The 20,798-nt window shown below is 34.4% G+C and overlaps 1 protein-coding gene across 3 annotated transcripts in view; it reads right to left on the bottom strand.

Annotated features, from left to right (window-relative positions):
* Positions 1 to 20,798, bottom strand: part of DMD (dystrophin) — a 2,147,259-nt gene that overhangs the window by 1,218,993 nt on the left and 907,468 nt on the right. For all 3 annotated transcript variants that reach the window (XM_081564318.1, XM_081564319.1, XM_081564320.1), the window contains one exon: positions 6,353 to 6,547. In XM_081564318.1, the coding sequence (XP_081420444.1) occupies positions 6,353 to 6,547 (195 nt within the window). The remainder of the gene's footprint in view (positions 1 to 6,352; positions 6,548 to 20,798) is intronic.

Below are 20,798 nucleotides of genomic sequence, written 5' to 3'. Positions count from 1 at the left end.
AGCTTAATAAAAAGTCCAGGGTCCCTGAGGAGGAGAAAGGGGTCTAGGGCTCTCAAGGAGGAGATAAGGGTCTGGAATTCACAAGGAGGAGGAAAGGACAAACGGTTTTTCCTACATTCCTTAGTAAGGATTATATAACAATAATGTATCCTGCTTGAGGACACGTTTCTCCTTCCTGAAAACCTTCTGACTAATCCTGTTATCTTAAAGTACATACATATTATGGGAGTGGGTCTAGTAAGATCTTTACAACCTTGAGACATTATTGTGATTTAGTGTAATAACTAGTTAAAAAAGTATATAATTCCCTTGTTAAGACTAGAGAGGGGGGCACTCCCCATCCCCCTTCTGATGTCTATGTCAGAAGCTTTCTCGGTTCCTTTTTATACTTTAATAAAACTCTGTTACACAAAAGCTCTTGAGTGATCAAGTCTGGTCCCTGGTCCTGAAGCTAAATCTTCTTCTTTGGAGATCACGAATCCAACATCATTCACCATAAGCTATCAATATGATATCACTTAAATGTGGAATTTAAAAAATATGATACAAATGAACTCATTTACAAAATAGAAACAGACTCAACAGACTTTGAAAATAAACCTATGGCTATCAAAGAGGAAAGGTGGGGGAGGAATAAATTAGGAGTTTGGGATTAACATATATATACTACTATATATAAAATAATCAATAAGGACCTACTTTAAAGCACAGGGAAGTTCATTCAGAATTTTATAACAACATATATGAGAAAAGAATTTGAATATAGCTGAATCACTGCTGTACACCTGAAATACAACATTGTAAATAAACTCTACTCCAACATAAAATAAAAACTAAAATTGAAAAAGAAAAACTTGATTTTTCTGAGAAATCACAAAAATGATTATAGTATCCCAAATGTTATAGACCAAAAGATCAGCTCTTACAATATGGTAATACATTAATAGAAGTCATAGTTTTTCACACACCAAACTATTCCATTAGAAAACTTAAGTAGAATTCAAAAAGCATTTGTAATCAAATTTCACTTTGACATTTTATATGCTCCATGATTATTTAATTTAGAATAATTGCAATAATATTTTACTGGAGTAGTAGTAGAAGTGGTGAAAAATCTAACCCTTTATCTAGCATGGCCCTATATTACAATATACACAAAAACAGTGATTATTTTATTTTCCTTCAGATACTTTGTTCTTATTTGTATATGCGATGCCTCCATCGATTATCTAATTCTCCTAGTACCAAAATAGAAAACCGGTCAGTTTGCTCATGGCATTAGCTTTGTCTTCATTCAAGTGACTGCCATTATTAAATTTGTGGTTAAGTGTGATGAAACAAATTTCGAAGAAGAAGGATTTTGACCAGAGTAATAAGATCTCTATTACCAGCACTGTCGCCCCTACTTCAAAGCAAGACTGGTGTAGAGAAGGCCAAGTTTTCGATGAGAAGGAATCTTACATTCCTAACGGATCTTTCACTGAGCTCACAGGACTCCTAAATTCTCCTGAGTCCGAACTCTGCTGAGAATGGGCTTTTATACAACCATGCTCAAGTTTTTGGTGAACACAGAAATAAACCTTCCCTTTGACAACATTCACCAAATCTGAAAAATCTCTCCTTACCACCCAAGCCCAAGCCACTGGCATCCATTTTCCAACTGCGCTCCTTGTTTTTACTCTTGATCTCCTACAGTTCTACTCTCAACGGGGCAGCCATTGTGATCTTTTTAAAGCATAAATCAGATTGTGTCACACTCATCTTCTCCAAAACCTACAATGGTGGCTATCTTACTCAGCAAGAACAGAAGTCTTCACAATGGTCCATCAGACTCTCCACAACCTGGATTCCCCATGACCTCTTTGATCTCATGCCCTGCTACCCTCCCCTGGATCATTCCAATTCAGGTACTCTGGCTTCCCTGCTGTTCACTGATCAGGTTAGGCACACAGCCAACATGTGGGCCTTTGCACTGACCTACCTACCATGCCTGGACAGCAAATCTGGCTGCAAGGCTGACTCTCTTCCTTCTCCAAATCTTTGCTCAAAAGCCCTTTCTGCCCTATTTAAAATCACAATCCCGTCTCTTGCATTCTACCATCTCCTTCCCCTTCACTAGTTTTATACTCCCTTATCGAAACTCCGTTTTTTTTTATATATATATATATAGCTTGTGTCATCTTTAACATATAGCATTTGCTTATTTATTATCTGCTTGTTTGGCTATATTCTGTCTCTCTCTGCTATAACAAAAGCTGTAGTCAGGAGCAGTCCATCAGTTTCACTGACTGCTTTTTAAGCACTTTGAGCAATGCCTGTTATATGGGAAGAGCTTAACAAACAAGTTTGAATGAATGAATCCTCACTCCTTACATTACTGGCTTGTCCCAATAATTCCTTTAAGGTCTCGAGAGTCCTGCCTAAAAGCTGAACCAGTCAAAGAAGACGGAACGACTTCGCTATAGAGTTTTTGGATTTTTCAGCTTATGCCAAGTTTTCCCCAGTGCTGCTGAGGTTGAATAAGGGCTGGCTTTACTTCTTGATCTTATCTAAACTTGACATTGGGCCCAACTGGCCTGTCAATATCTGTGAGCTTCCTCCATGTGTCCACACTTCTTGTCACTCCTTTGTATACCAAAGACACAAAACATTTTATCCATCTCAACCAGAGCATCTGTGCTATCATTAGTTTAGATGAAACAACTGAAATGATGCATGTCTGACTTCTTTCTTTTCCTCCATTTCTCTTCCTTTCTCCACCTCCCTTTTCTCTTTCTTCTTTTCTCTTTCTTCCCTCTTCCCTCCCTTTCTCCCTCTTTCCTTCCCCCCCTCTTCCTTCCTCCCTTTTTCTCTTACTGAAATATGGTTGATGTACAATACTATAATAGTTTACGATGTATAATATAGTGATTTTATATTTTTACAGATTATATCCTATTTAAAATTACTATAAAATATTTGCTGCACTCTATAATATATCCTTGTACCTAATTTATTTTAAATATAGTAATTTGTACCCTTTAATCACCTACTGCTATCTTGCCCTGCCCTCTTTCCCTCTCCCCACTAGTCACCACTAGTTTGTTCTCTATATCTCCAACTCTGCTTCTGTGTTGTTACATTCATTTTTTTTTTTTTTTTAGATTCCACATATAAGCAACAACATACAATATTTGTCTTTTCCTGTGTGACTTATTTCCCTAAGCATAAAGCCAATAGGCACATGAAAGATGCATGCTTCTTTTTATAGAATCTTTTTAAACTGGCACAGATTCAATAAGAATTAGAATTCAGGACAGTTTTTCTATGAACTGTCCATGCCAGATCTCAGTATTCGACCATGTTTTACCAGATTCATCCTTGCTATACTCCACATAATACCCTAGAAATCATTTCATGCAAGGTAGTTACCTGGGTTTAAATCCTTGCTTGACCAATACTAGTTGTGTCAACTTTTCCAAGTTACTTTATTTCATATTTCTTAAGTTTCTTCATCTATAAGATGTGGATAATAACTTTAGATACTTCGTTATGGGGAGTATTAGTTAATACAGGCTAGTTATAGAGTGCCTAAGCACTGAATACAAATTGATCCTCATTACTGAAGAAGAGAAATTGTAGCTGTCACCCTTATTCTAACTCATGCTCTTATTTGTGTCCTAATAATTCACCTTTATTCATGCCAGGTCCCAAATGAGTAACTAAGGCCTAATTAAGCAGATAATTGATAATAATAGCTCTGACATAAGAATATTACTTTTGTACACGTTTCTCATTCCTCACTAGGTATACCTTAGCTGGGCTTCCCAGGTGGCACTAGTGGTAAAGAACCTGCTTGCCAGTGAAGGAGATGTGAGTTTAATCCCTGGGTTGGGAAGATACCCTGGAGGAGAGCATGGCAACCCACTCCAGTATCCTTGCCTGGAGAAACCTATGGACAGAGGAGCCCAGTGGGCTACAGTCCACGGGGTTGCAAAGAGTTGTACATGACTGAAGCAACATAGCACTACACATGCCTTAACGAATGTGCATGTGAGCTCAGTTGCTTAGTTGTGTCTGACTCTTTGTGACCCCATGGACTGCATGCAGCCTGCCAGCGTCCTCTATTCATAGAATTTTCCAAGCAAGAATACTGGAGTGGGTTGACATTCCCTTTCCAGGGGATCTTCCTGACCCAGGAATCAAACCCATGTCTCCTGCTTGGCAGGTGGATTCTTTACCACTGAGCCACCTGGGAAGCCATTTAGCTAGGGTAGCAATATTAAATGAAGATTTCTGTATGTAAATAGGTGTTTGTTTATCTGGTTAGTTCTTCTCAAAATGATTAGGCAGCCTTCTAATTCAATACACTTGAAGAAATCATATGTGCTGTATTATTTATATTTAGTTCAGAAAGTACTCATTTTAACTTATTGTACTTTATTTGTGTTGTATTGTACTTAAAAAAATACGTATTTTAAATCACAGCACTACTTACTACAGTTCTGTAATTTGATTCATGCAAATCTGTCAGGAATAAAATCAACCACAATTTAATTTCAAACCTTCTCAACCAGCAGCTGTACAATTTATGCACTGCTTTTCTATTTTTACTACTAGATAATGACAATGATGAATGCCTTTAAGAGGAAATACATATTCATTGAAAAGACTGAGATCAAAAATACCCCCCTTCAAAAAGCCCATAAAGGTAAGAAGACCATTTGCTTGTTGCAGGAGACATGGTGAGAGTGAGATGGAATTATACCTCAAACTCCATCTAATAAGGATTCAATAATCTAGTTAGATTAAATCTACAATAATCCAGTTTTGCAAATCACAGTAATCAATACTATCACAATCGGTATCAGCTATAAGACTATTAAATATATCTGCAAGAAAAAATAATTAGCTGTGAGTACAGCCAGGGGCCCATCCTTCTGAGTGTGTCAGGTTAAGAGGTATGAGGACAAAGACATTCAATTGTGAACAATTGTGAACTTAATAAGTTTAGGGTCACTGCTCTCCTGACCTGTCTCTCCATGAACATGGAAAGGAATGAATATTAGTTCATTAGCAATGATTTACATGTTGAAGGACAATGATGAACTTACAAACTGTGCTGTCATGAGAAACCAGGTAATGTGAATTATGACAGGAAGGCTGGCAAGTCTCTTTTATCAATTGATTTGAGTTTCTTTTCTTCACTGTACCCAAAGAGAACAAGTAACAGCACCATACCAAATGGATGGAGGAGCTCCAGAGATTTGTGCATCTCTTATTTTATTTTAAAGTATAATTTTTTAGCTTATTTGATATAATGCATGAAATTAAACTCAAGTCACTCAAGACATTACTACTCTGATTTTGAAAACAAACAAATGGCTTCATTTATTTGTATAGTTGAGCAAATATGTGATATGGAATGAGATACCAAAAAATCATTTGGAGTAGAAAATCCTTTACCTGATAGGTGCTGTTGAAAGCAAACTTATTGTCTGTCTGTAGTCTTACACTATCTGTACTAGAAAATACTAAGCTCTGGTTACACTAGAATGTTTCATTTTGATTGTGAAATGTATGATCACAAAAATTATCTTTTTTTTTAAACATGATAGAGACACAAACTATTATGTGTATTTTCTTGATGCTACATCCATCTTAAGACACTTCCCTCTAAAATTTAAAGTTCGTTTCTTTATCTTGATTTGTTTTAGTTTGGAATTCAGAAACTTATAGTTGGTGCTATGAAAAAAAGCTGGATTTGGCTGGAGGCTTTTGCCTGGTGATTTTAAATAAAGTATTTTACTGTTTTATATTCGATCACATTCCAAAAGTTGTAGTATGATACACACACTAATCTGAAATGGAATCTATAAATTATAAGTGGAAAATAGAAAACTAAAACTATATACACAACAGATACAATTTAAAACCTCATCTAATTTCCACTTTTACGGGAAAAGAAAGACAAGCAATGTATCAGTTGGGAAGAAACTGTTTCTCTAGCAAGGTTTGTGTTTTAGTGAGTCCTTTCTTCCCTGAACAATAGTATTGGGTTGGCGAAAACTTCGTTCAGGTTTTCCTGTATGCTGCAACAGAAAATCACGAAGCAACTTTTTGGCCAAATCAATATAAGAAATTATTATTTTGTGACTTTCTTCATTTTGGGAAGAAATAGCACATCTATTTTCATTTACATTTCTCTTTCTCAACCAGATTTCTAAAGCTAATTCTCTCGCAAAGTGTTTTATAATTCCCATATGTTAACTCAAAATGCCTTCAGTATACATATTTAAGTCAAATGTTCTGGTCTAGTAATGATCAATGTAATGATCTTGTAAAACTCTGAATGGAAGCGCTTTGGTTTTACCTTCAGAGATTCCTCTTGTTTGAAGAGATCTTGAAAGTCTTTAGCACAGAGGTCAGGAGCATTGAGAAGTTGTTCCACTTCTGAAAGGGCTTGTAAGACGTGAGTGATCTCAGTCAGATAACTAGAAGGCACATAAGAAATTTCCAAAGGCATGTCTTCGGTCATCACCGTCACTGATTCTTCATGGACAGTGTGCTGGTATAGATATACAAAAGAACAATTCTTTTAGCTTCCCAATATTGAAAAGACCTTTACTGAATTCATATATAGATTCCAGTTTATAGCTCACAGAGGGCTGAAAAGTGGATAAAAACAATGCAAGATGGTAAGTCTAGTAACAAGGTTATCTATTATCATACCCTCTTCTTTCAAAAAATGTTAGAGTATTTTATAACAAGAGATGTGCACACATTAGCATCATGGATAGGAGAATAAAAGGCCAACAGTCATAAGGTCACAAGAGGGATAGTTTTACCTTAAGAAACGAATAATCTTTACAACTGTTTTTTTTTTTTTTTTTAATGCAATTCTATTTTGACTGGAAAACTAAATATGGGGTGGGATGCAGTGGGGGTTGTGGGCAGGTTCTACATCTGTGGTATTTATACCCAAGGGACTTTTTCTAAACTTTTTTCCCCTAATCTTGATTGAAGTACAAGAGAGACACAGTGACTTTGGTTGGTAGCTGGCTTTCTATTAAGCAACTTTCTCCTCTAAATTCCCAGCATCAACCCTTCTCGTTGATGCTAGTTTCTTGCTAAGTTAAACTGCAAAGTAGGGCCCTAGATAAGTAGGATTGAGAATGAAATTCACATTTTAATAAGAACTCCCCAAAACCCAAAGATCCAAGAGAGCACTCATCTCTCCTCCTGCAACTATGCTTCACTACCTGTCATTCACATGCTAGGAGAGGGACATTTGGGCCTCAGAGACTGTTTGGACTTGGTCAGGAATGCCTCTTTCCCTATTCTTTATAAGAGCAAGAAATAAACACTGTATGGCACACGAATGCAAAAAGACAAATGACCTCTGCTCTCTGTTTTCACTATAAGCAGAACAAATTTTGTAATTAAAAGTAGTTTCCCAATAACTTTGTTTTGAGTTAATGGACTGCCATCTGCCTGGTGATGTGGTCAGCTGAAGGTTTTCAGTGGCAGGATCTCTGGGAGAGTTCTGACGATAAGCATGCTAACGCAGTCACTTGTTACTGCACAGCTTTTATGGGGAGACCATCTTCATTTTTGCAGTAATGTAATTAAATGGAGTTTAGGATCCCAGACTGAGCGTGCACAAAGATGAGTAAAAATATAAGCTGGTCTATTTATGTTTTATTTTTGATCACCCAGGTCCAGGATTCTTGTATACATTTCTTAGATAATACAAAAACAAAATAATCCTAATTTAGATGGCTTATCTACTTATGACTTTGCAAATTCATAGAATTACAGAAATTAGCTGGCATCACAAAACTGTACCTTTTACAAAGTTTGGTTTCCTGAGCGTACCTTGGCCAAATATATGACACTTATTCCTTCTTGATCAATGGAATGATAATTGAAATGCACTTATAATTTTACATTTAAAATAATAGAATTTTGGGCTAGAGTTGGAAGATTTCATTCCTCTTACTGTCTTCATACACAGTATCCAGTCATCACAGATAAGAGAAGTTAAGTGATGAAAATCAGCTGAAGAGCAAGAGATAAGGGGTGATCTTGTGAGCTTTTATGAGAAATAGAATATTTGGAAAATTGTCAACTCATTTTCAAGAAAATTCAGTTATACATTTTGAGTGTTCTCATTTATTATAAAGTTCTAATAGATACAATAATTTTCAATACGGAGAGATGTATCGTAATTCTCATATACAATGAATGGAGTCTCATTGTAAAATGGAACCAAGAGACTTGAATATTTGGAGATTTAGTTTACTATCTACCCCTTAAAATACATCGTTCCTTTTGACTCAGTCATGTAGGTCTATAATGAATAAACTATATATACTGAATACCTTTCAGTTTGGTTTTAATAAAAAATTCAGACAGTTATTAAAAAATCAGTGTAATTGGAAGTATCATGTTCATTTTTTCTTTATGCAAAAATGTGCACTCATATTCAGATTTTGCCTTTTCATTTGAATTTCATTAACTCTATCTTGAATAATTATATCCTTCTGAATTCTGCTGTGTACAAATCCTGTCTAACCTTTTGAAAATCAACTTGCTTTTGTTAATGTTCTTTACCACCTTATATCATTATAGATATTCATGCATCATTAGCAAGGAAGTGGTGTAGCCATACTAATTCATTTTATTCCTCTCTGCTCAAATTCATTTCTAATGATATATACCCAAAAGAATACACTATGCTCATTTTCCTGGAATGAAAATCAAGAGATGTGGAAGAAAGCCCTAAAGTACCTATTTTTATTAACAAATGGAAAGCTCAATTGAAGTTTAAAAAAGATTATTATGGGACAAAGTTATGATTTTTAACACCTAAAGTTGAGATGAAAACTGGTTTCAAATTTTGAGCTCTGTAAGTAGGCACAGGTATCATTCATAAAGTTTTTAATAAACTTCTGTTTCTCTAAAATTTTAAATTTTATCACTTTTTTGTACTACTTAAAATTTAATTCCTGGAGGGCCACATTCCATGCATGAAATACAGACAATCCTGTTTGAAACAAATGATGCATTATATCTAAGTTTTTAAAGCAAAATGTTTTCCTCCATGATTTAAAGGACTTGTCTCTCCTCAATATAAAAGTTTCAAATGGGTTGTGGTTACTGGCTCATTTATGACTTATGAGGTCAAAGAAACTCAAGAAGAAAAATGCACTATATGCCATATCATTACGATATAGTCTTTAAAAATACCTCTATACCTAATATAAATGTGGTATATAGAAAATATGTCAACAGATTCAAAGCCTAACAAAAAATAGACAAATACCTGGACAAAAAAAGTAATGCTGTGATGGAACACTATTCTTTTTTTACTTCATTAGTGTTAATAAGGATGAAGATTTGCCAAATCTTTAATATATGATTATTTATCAATAATTTAAAGTGTGCTATTATATGAAAACCTGTTAATTTATATTTTATTAACTTTTTAAAAATAGCATCCTTAATTATTACAAATGATTTAAAAATAATAATACAATGGTATATAAATACCCAAATGGTTTAGAGGTTTTGACATAGGTTCTGATGGGCCACAAATAATATGGTAATAGGAAACGACTTAAGTTATTTAAGAGAGGCAACTTTCTCTCCTAGTCTCAAAAGTCTTAAAAAAAAAAACAGTTTCCTTCTAATAAGATGGGCAGTTGAGTTATTAGTATTTGTTTCTCTTTGACCATGTATAGAAATTATAGCCCTAAAAAGGCAAATCAAATAATCAAATTTGGCAAAATTAATCCATCTAGAGAAAGAAGACTCAAATAGGATGGCATACAAAAAAAAAAAACAAACAAGAATATGACACAGCTGAGATACGTAAGGATTTAGTCTTTTCTGTTCACAGTTTTGGATACACATAAATGGCATGGCAATACTATCATTCTGACTGTACTAAGCCTTGCGTGCTTTCAATCAAGTCACTGGGCAGAATGACCTTAAATAATAAGCCTAATGAGATCACATGAGTTGGTTATGATCCTCGATGAAGAAAATAGCAACAAGAGAACATTTTTTCTTGGCAATTTCCATCCCTCTTCACTGCATTATCAAGAAATCTGCTTATGTGAAGCTATGTCACAAAAAAAGGGGGGGGATCGATCTTTGAATGATCATAAAGCAGTTCATCAACAAATTTTCTTAAGCTTATAATTTACCCCTTCTTCCTTGGTAGCTCAGACGGTAAAGAATCTTCCTGCAGTGCAGGAGACCAAGGTTGGATCCTTGGGTTGGGAAGATCCCATGAGGAAGGGAATGGCAACCCACTCCAGTATTCTTGCCTGAAAAATTCCATGGACAGAGGAGCCTGGTGGGCTACAGTCAATGAGATCACAAAGAGGTGGGCATGACTGAGTGACTAACACTCACATTTGGTTAAAAAACAATAAAATACACTACAAACATAAATTAATTAGTATAAAGTATTACAGAAAGTCATTCCTTATATCTATATTCATTTTCTAAAATCAGAACAAACTTTTGGTGTAAGGCAAGCTGGCAGGGAAAGAGACAATCAGTTGGAGCTGCATATAGTAGTCTTTAAGAACATCCAACTTCCAGGAGGACAGGTATATGTAGTGTCCGGTGTAAGGGGTCTGGTTGCACCTTTTCCTTGATCTGCCTTGTGCTGATTTTTCCCTTCCACATCATCAGATTTACTTAATTCCTTAGGGCCCAGCTAAATTACCATCTAATTAAACTGATAAACTGAATGTCGATAATGTATTAATGGCTTATAGTTGTTTAAAGTGTTATCCTTCACAGGATAACTTTTGCATTTTAATAAGGATTTCCAATGCATTAACATAAATTAGTAACTTGGTAGAAATCTAGTCACTAAGCCTGTGAGAGAAATGACAGAAAAGGCTTTTATTCCCACCAAGGAAACACCGACACATCAGCACCGACATCTACGGCCGACCTCATGAGAAATCACCAGTAAAATAACATGATAATTAAACAGATAAGATTATATACCCTAGGTACCTTACAATGTAAAATAAATTCAGCAGACACTCATGGATAATATCTAGCCTACCCTATAGTAGATATTAAAGAATATTTATTGAATAAGTAAAGAAACTATCAACTTAAAAAGATAATTTTTAAAACACATATTTGGCTACAACTGCTGAGATTTACAGTCATAAAATAATTTCCATTATTAAATTCCCAGATTTCAAACATGAATATTTCCTTCATTTCATAATGTAATCTCCATTGGTATAGATTTAAAAGGTATTTCTGATTTAACTATACAGCATTTTTCCAATTTAATGCACACAAACTAAATGCTATTGCAGGTATGTGTCTTGGTCCAACTGTCTCTCAGATTTTAACGTAACTCATATGTGAACAAAATAAGCCATTATTTGAGGTACTGTTGTACAAATAATTTTAGAAGGTATTTATTTTAGCTTCTCCATAGAGGTCTACACTGCTTATTAGCAAATGGAAGTGTATGAGAAGGCTTGCAGTCAAGAATTTTTTTCCTTTCTAACTTTTTCCAAAGTCTCCACATAAAAATTACAATGTATATATCTAGGATAAATATTTTTAACAGCAAGCTATCCTGATACCAGCTTAGGGATACCCGGCATAGGAATTTTTTCATATGTACACATGTGATAATGAACACACATAATGAATTTAATGTGAAAATAAAGTTAATGCAAGAAAAAATAAGTATGGAATTACTTTAACTTCTGCAAATATATGTGACTCCACTACACTATATCATTTAATTTCTACTGTCTTGTGGATCTTCCAATTTGAGCAGATTTTATAGAACAGACTTACATTATTATTAATTTCTATGTTATACTTCTCAAGCATCTCAGAAAATCGGGCCAGCTTTTAAGTTTATATTATTTAATGTGACAACTAAGTAACTACACCTGAATATGCATGTGCCATAATTCTGTTTTTGAATGATTTTTATTAGAAATGTGATAGTGAAAAAAGCCTATAATTCTGTTCAACATGGCAGTCCTTAGTCACATGTGACAATTCAAATTTAAATCTAACTTATTTAAAAGGAAATACAATTAAAATTTTACTTGCTGATGAAATTAAAAATATAACATGGTATTCATTTTTTATAATACAGAAAGTCAATAATGCAAAAGCTAAAATCTTTACCTGTGAAAATGTTTAACACTAGCATTTTATCTATCAGAAAATATTTCTTGTAGTTTATCTAAATTGATAGTTTTCCTCATGAAGGTGATATAGACTGGCTAGTAAATCTAATTTAAGATGTCAAACACTAAAAATTCAATTTGTCATTCTACTACAGCAGATTGATTTTACTGAACTGCTAACATACATTGTTTTCATATATAATAGCCTCAATCTCTAAGTAACCTCACCAACTCTGATGAAGTTACTTTATGAAAACAATTATAAAGTACAGAAATTATACATGCATGATTTTCCTGCTGAGCTTATTAATTTATGCATTGTATGTGTGTGTATATATATTTTTATATATATATATACACACACCCATATATGTGAATGTGTGTGTGTGCATACACAAACAAAACGGAAACATCGAGGTAACAGGAAAATTACTTCATATACACGTTTTCTCTCTCTCTCACACCTAACAGATTTGATCTTCAAATAACCATGACGAACTACTAGAATCTAGAAGAATATATGTATCCGGGACTCAAATAACAGAAAAAGAGGTGTAGGTGGAGAGAGAAAGACAATGAACTGGTGGTCTTTGAAATCTATGTGATCTTTGGCACAGTCTGGGATGAAACTATGGATTTGGTGATTTCCAGATATATCTATGGGGTCATTTGCGGAAGATAATTTAAGATCTATTTGGCCCAGGAAGGAGTAAGTGCCCGTTGGTTTGTTTCATGCAGGCATTACAGGGCAGTAGCTGTACTACTTGCTGCTGCTGCTAAGTCACTTCAGTACTACTTGCCCAGGGCAGCTTTAACCACTGCTTCAAAATGCTTTCCCACACAAGATTATTCTGGGAGGCTCTGGCTTGTTAACCCATTGTTCACCAGATTAAAAAAAACAAAAAAAACTACCGCCATTATTTTTGCTGCTTCTCAATCAACACTACATAGTATGTCTCTCAAACCTGACTTACATTTATGCTAACAGCTTTCATACTCTTTTAAGCATGAGAAAAAGAACATAGGCCATTTCAAGAGACACAGGGATTCAAGAAGGGAAACAAAGCTGAATCCATGCAGGAAATATACTAGAAGAAATGGAAGAGAGATCTGATTAAAAACAAAAAGGGAGAAGCATTAAAAAGATTACACTAAAATACAGAAAGCCTGATAGCTGATTTTAAAAAAGAAATCAATAGGTGTTTTTGGAAATACAATAGTAACTGCTAAAAAAAAAATGGGTTCTAAGTGATCAACCAGAGGAAGTATTTCACAGCATAGAGAAGACTGGAAAGACACAGAAATCGTAAGTGTAAAGATAAGAGACTTGGAGGACAGAATAAGAACATCTCACATGGAAAGTATATAAATATCAGAATGAGAAAAGAGATGGAAGAGAAATAATAATTTAAATAATTTCAAAAACTTTCATGAGCTAAAAATATTACTGATTTACAAAAGTTAAAAATATTACTGATGTACTAAGAAGGGTAAAAGAATAAAAAAAGATACATATTTAGAAACATACTGGTAATATCCTAGTGAAAAGTCTGAATTCTGAGGGATAGGGTAGGAGATACTTTACAGAGTTACAGACAAAGAGGACAATTTAAGTATATGTATAAATTTAAGTGTGTGTGTATACACACACACACACACACACACACATATATTTATATATATAAACTTGGGCCAACATTGTATTTCTCAGTGGCAACAATGGAAGTTAGAAGGCAGTGAAAGTTAGAGGACAATGGAAACTAGGAGACAGTGGTCCACAACATATAGAGACTATTAAAAAAGAGGAAAGAGATTCAAGAATGCTATTATTATCCAACGAATCCATCACTTTGACAACAAAAGAAAGGCAATTTTGAAAATTGAAGAATTAAAAGGGTATATACATTTTTATAAATTTTTATGAGAAAATTTTTCAGGTATTTCAACCAAATTAAAAATATAGTAAAGATTTATAAACAGGAGGAAGTAAAGAAAGAGCACAAAGAGTGATGAACAGTAAATTCTGTTCAGTGCTTGATTAAATTCAATGCAACAGTGGTAGTTTAATTGTAATTTGAGTGATAATATGCCTTATTGAACTGGATGTTATGAGGAGACAAAACAGTAGTTAAAGACTAAATTACAAATTTTTGGTTTTTAAAGGATTTTATCTTGGCTTGAAAAGAATGAGGAGTTGTTGAACAAACCATATTGGTGGGGAGAGTAATGTTCTCATTTAATTTTAGTATAAAACTACAGAATTATAGGGTTAAAATTATTAAAAATAGGAAAGTATCAGAGACAATTATCAATGTGAAAATAAAATGATGAATCCAGATCAAAAAGAAAAAAGAGGGAAAGGAAATTTTATCATCAATCTATGGGAATTAAAAAAAATAATTAGACATCCAGTCTACTTCCTCCTATTAGAACATCAAGACATCACAGGTATGAAAAGCTCTCCATCTTCAGAGAAAGAGATTTCATGAATGCCCTTAATAATCCTAAGCAGTGCTAGCCACTTTTGCTTTATTTCAAACTGTGGTGTTGCAGAAGCCACTTGAGAGTTGCTTGGACTGAGAGGTTGTCAAACCAGTTAGTCCTAAAGGAAATCAACCCTGAATATTCATTGGAAGGACTGATGCTGCAGCTGAAGCTCCAATACCTTTGGCCACCTGATACACCTGAAGTACCTCATTGGAAAAGCCCCTGATGCTGGGAAAGACTGAAGGTAGGAGGAGAAGGGGACGACAAAGGATGAGATGGTTGGACGGCATCACTGACTTGATGGACATGAGCTTGAGCAAGCTCCAGGAGATAGTGAAGGACAGGGAAGCCTGGTGTGCTGCAGTCCACGGGGGCGAAAAGAATCAGACATGACCGAGTGACTGAACAACAACAATGACCCTCATGCTGAACAGGGAGCCCACTTTCTTTTATTCTCTTCCACTTATGGAGAGGTCCTTAGAATCTGCCCTTAACTTCAAAATTATCTGTAGTGCATGGAGGGATGCAGTAGTGTTCAATAAGGGTAGTGAATTACAAAAGTACAAAGGACAAGAGCAAATAACAACCATAAATTATGAAGGAAGGGATTTGTACAACAATAATGAAGCTGGTTAAACTTCTCCATTAAAAGATGAATACTGTTAGGGTGGTTTAATATATACAACTCATCTATAAGCTGTTCAGGAGAAACATTAAAAAATAAAGTCTCAATAGCATATAATGTAATGATACATGATATTATGTCATGGAAATAATTTACAAAAAGTTGAGTCAAATGGTAATGTGAAATGAAATATAGTTCAAGGGCAAATGGGTCCAAGATTAGCATTGTAATAAGTCAGGTTTTTTTTTTTTTTACTAAAAAAAAACTAACAAATAAACCCAATCATTAATTGTTATGCCCAAATATTTGGGCATAGGGTAAAAATTACTATAAATAAAAGAGAATGTGATGAAATCACAGCTATAAACGGTAGCTTCCATACAGCTCATTCAGAATTTTTGGATTAAAAAACCCAAAATCAAATAAATAAAAAAAATGAGAGGTTCTTTCAATCAAGAACCTATATTTAGTCTATATTTTGTAAAAAATGAAAAACTATATTCTTCTTTTATACTACAAGGACATTAAAGAAGGAAGGAAGCTTTTAAAAATTCCACAAAGGAAACTTTAAAAGGATAAAAAATAGAGATTTTACAGGACATCTCCTCTTATAGCAATTCAGAAACATAGAGAAATGATACAATGAATTTTGGTTTATCTCCTAAGGCTATTAAAAAGGATACATCAGATACCCATGTATTGACTGGAAAAATGTCCCTGAAAGATATTGTTATATTTAAAAATCATACACAGGCTGAGGCAGTATTTTTATAAAGAGGGAAAGCATATCTATTTATACTACTATGGTTAAGAAGTATAGAATACAGTATGAACAATAACACTAAATTGTATACGTTTCTTATTTCAGAGGGAGTGAAACTGGCAGGAAGGAGAAATGAAGAATACTAATATTTGTTAATATCCTTTTATATTGATTGAACTGTTAAACTAATACTGTATTACATTTGAAATAACTTTGAACTAGTGTTTAATAGTAAAAGCAAAAAGATAGAGCTTGTAGTGGTAAATAAAATCTATATGTAATCTGTTTATGACTATGGCCCCTTCTAATTGGCTTGACTACATAACAGGTTTTGAATAACATTTTTTCAATTTAATCAAAACGGTAGGAAAGTATATAATACTATCAACTGACTGAACCGTATGGAAGCACCGACCAAGATAAAATGCCTAAGAAAGCAGGATGAATGCATTTTGAGAGAATTTCACATTATCACCTAAGACAACACTGATGGTCTTCACTGAACACCTAATTGACGGAAGGGGCCTTGAAATGACTGGTGGCTGAATCTGCACATGGAGAAAAGACAATTATTTTTAGGTGCTTGAGGTTCCTAAAAATGAATGAGGAACCTTAAGATAAATAGAAAACCGTACTCCTATATAAGATCTAATTTTACTGATCTTGAGTTCAATTTCAAACAACTAATTAAAATTGAAATAACTAATGAGAAAAATACTTAATAACTAATGAGAAAAATACTTGAGACAAAGCAGATACTTAGTAACATCAGAATTATGGTACACTTTTTTTTTTTTTTGCAAATTTGAAATGCCTACCTTAATGCTTCCCATGCATTCTAAATTGCTTTTGTTAAGTTAAAAAGGTTTCCTATTTCTTTGGCCTGACTTATGACACTGTGCATTTGTGCTAAATCACTTCAGTCGTGTCTGGCTCTTTGCAACCCTATGGACCATAGCCCACCAGGCTCCTCTGTCCATGGGGATTCTCCAGGCAAGAATACTGGAGTGGGTTGCCATGCCCTCCTCCAGGGGATCTTCCTCACCAAGGGATCAAAGTCATGTCTCCTGTGGCTCCTGCATTGCAGGTGGATTCTTTACTGCTGAGCACCAGGGAAGCCCAATTTATGAGACTACCTTTATATAAATGCCCTTAATCTGAAAAGGCACTATTACCTTGATATATAATAATACTATTTACAAGATTATGACCTGATTCCAAATTACTTAAGTTTGATAATTACCCCACATTATATTCCCATTTTAAATATTGCCAATTACTTTGTATATCTGTAATAAAAACTGGGCGGTTACAAAATAGAACTTTTTGAACTTGACTGAAAGTTGGAGAGTAAACCATAAAAATTACCATCTTAATGAATTCAGTAGGCATTTTTTAAAAGGCAAAACATATTTTACAAAGCAAACACCGGTGCAAATATTTATAATATATGCACATAAATCTATACATATACATAGAAATATATATATAATTATATGTATACTGCACATGCACACAGAATAGATAATAGATATTTAGATAGATGTATAAATTAGCTGGCAATGGTATTTTATGATTTAGGAAGCTAATATGTCATATGCCACTATGTGTTAAAGAATTTCACATTTAGTTGATGAGAGATTAATCATTTTTAACTTAATTTTATTTGGGAATAAATTGCTAAAACAATTAAATTATCCAGGCTAAGTATAAATCATATAATATTAAATACAAATAATATATCATTCACTCTCCCTCTTTCTCTTTCTCTCATTTATGTTGTCCTGTACTAAAGAGTTTATCAAGGCCATGTCTCCCTATATCCCTCCCTTTTTTTGACTCACTTTCAAGCTGCAGTTATTGTTTCACACTTCTGTCATTTATTCCTTTTCCTTTTCTTTCCGGCTTCTACTCAGGGCAGAAAAGAAAGATAATACGCTTAGGAGAATTATCTCTGCAATCAGTGAAATTAAAAAACTTTCTGAAAAGAACCTGAATAGTCTTCTCATAAGGAAATATAGGGAAGCTGTGGACTTCATGAACCTTATCAAATCAATCTAGAAAATCCAGAAGGCTTTTGTTCTACTTTTTTTCTGATTCTTGGCTGTGTTCTAGGTAAACCATGAGGCTGTCCATCTGACCGCTGTAAAAATTAGGTGCTGCTGTATGTATAAAAACTATTATGTTTGATGTTAGTTTGCTAAAACAATATACTTTGCCAAGTCATAAATCACTTTGTAAAAAATGATAGTCACTGAACAAAACGATTTTTTTTTCCTTACCAAAGGCTATGCTCAATTCTTAGGGTTTTGTGAGTTTAATGACACCTTGGGTTTAATGTGCTTCACTTTGCAATCAAGATAGTTTTTCCTGAAATAACTTGCTCTCTGTCAGTGTTCCAGAAAATAATTATCATTCTATTTTCCCATTGCCAGAATTCTAATATAAAATTTAACTGTTCTGCCCAGCACATTTTCAAGCTTTAACTCTAAGAAACCATATTCACACAATCACATTTAAATTCGTTTTAGATCATATACTTTAAGAGGATAATTAACTGAAGTCTTAACATACATTCTATTTCTTAAAACCCTTTGTAAGAAAGCAACTGTAATAAAGCATTAACTGCAATAAAGTGTTTTGCCAAATTAAAAAAAAAACTACATTAATTTTTTGCTCCCCAAAACTTTTAAGAATATTGATTTAATTTGCTGACTTTTTGTATTTAAATCAAATTTTTAGGTATAAGACTTAACTAAAATCAGGAATATAAAAACATTCTGCAAATTACAAAAGTCTCTGTTATGGCTCTTTATTTGGAAATGAAGAATATAAGAGAGGTGCACATAAGGAGGCAAAATTAGTGTATCTTTTAGAATTAGACAGGAATCTTCCCTGGTGGCTCAGATGGTAAAGCGTCTGCCTGCAATGCCGAAGACCCGGGTTCAATCCCTGGGTCGGGAAGATCCCCTGGAGAAGGAAATGGCAACCCACTCCAGTACTCTTGCCTGGAAAATTCCATGGATGGAGGAGCGTAGTAGGCTACAGTCCATGGGGTTGCAAAGAGTCGGACATGACTGAGCAACTTCACTTTTTTTTTTTAGAATTAGAATCTTCATGGTTTCAGTTTGCAGTTTTGATGAAGCACAGGAAAGGTAACATTTCTGCGGTAAAGCAAATGGTGCTCTTATGGGATCTACATATTTTTGAAACAAAAGAAGGATTTAAATCCAGAGGATGAAAATATTTATAAAAAAGCATAAATACTGTTTTGGTACTGGTGGTTCAGACAGTAAACAATCTGTCTGCGATGCCAGAGACTTGGGTTCGATCCCTGGGTTAGGAAGATCCCCTGAAGAAGGGAATGGCTACCCACTTCAGTATTCTTGCCTGGGAAATACCATGGACAGAGGAGCCTGGTCAGCTACAGTCCATAGGGTTGCAAAGAGTCAGACACGACTGAGCAACTAATATTTCCATATTTACTATATGTCTGTGCACATATTAAAATTATGTAAGGCAATATATTGCAATACCCTAACTACACTCTTTTTGTATATTTGTTCTTGCATTTATTTCTCACATACAACAAAAGAAATTTCAGAATCCCATTCCAGGAGATAATGCTTGTGGGCCAAGATTCATTGCCCAGAAGGTCATAAAATGGGAGACAGTCACTGATTTTTAGAGCTTTACTTTCCTCATTCTCAAAACTTCAAGCAACCAACAGAAACTTGGCAGGAATGGTTGCCTCTTCATGTGAATAAGTTTCTCCAAATTGATGGTTGTCAGCCTTTGTATTTCATGGGTCAATAAAATACTACCAAAAATGCCAGGAAACCTCACAAAGTTCTCACCTTCATTTGCATAGTAAAAAACATTGTAATAAAAGAAAAAAGAAAAAAAGAAAGGTGAAAGAAAGGGCATTTTAATGCTGCCTCCTCTCATGACCAACTGTCGAAAGCTATACTTTCAGAACAATCACTGTACAAATTTAGTTCTATGAAAAGTGTAACACCTTTGCTCTTATTTTTTTCCCCTTTCATATGGACCAATTGGAAACACTCAGATGCCAGGAGACTGAGGCAGCACCTCCATAAGAATGTAGAATGAATAATTCTGAACTAGAGGGAATTCCACAAGAAGGTGTTATCTATCCATCTATCTATTCATTTACTCACCATATTTTTATTGCACACCTACTCTGTTGTAGAGTCTCTATGTTGGGAAAATGGTATTTAGTAAGAAAGAGAGTCTTTCCCCTCGTGGAGCCTACATTCTAATGGTAGAAACAGATAATAAACAAATAAGCAAACAGCATATTTTCAAATTGTGGTAAGTGATATAAAGGAAACAATCAGGCTAATGTTGGAGAACATGATGGAGGAGATGAAGGGAATGCTATGACTTTATCACAAAGGATGCTGAAGGATGCATTTGTTCTATATCCTGAAAGATGGCAGGAGACCATCAGGCAATGATCCAGAAAGTCCCAAGAAAAAAGAAAGTACAATTGCAAAGACTGAAGTGGAAGGCATTCTGGAAAGTTTGAAGAAGAGGTCTCTGTGGCAGTACATTAACTAGGCTGTTGTCCACCAGGGAAGCCAATATATGAAAGGGTCGAGATCTCTCAAAATAATTTTCCATTCAGGAAGTAGTGAAGTGAATTCATATATGCAGCTAAAAAATAGAGTGTGAATGATTTTATTCGTATGTTTCATGTGTTAATACTAATCACAGTAAA

This window comes from Giraffa tippelskirchi, chromosome X (assembly GCF_054371585.1).
Source record: "Giraffa tippelskirchi isolate mGirTip1 chromosome X, T2T-mGirTip1v1.2.pri, whole genome shotgun sequence".
NCBI lineage: Eukaryota > Metazoa > Chordata > Mammalia > Artiodactyla > Giraffidae > Giraffa > Giraffa tippelskirchi.
The sequence above is the reverse complement of the archived record's forward strand: the minus strand, read 5'-3'. Positions and strand labels throughout refer to the sequence as shown.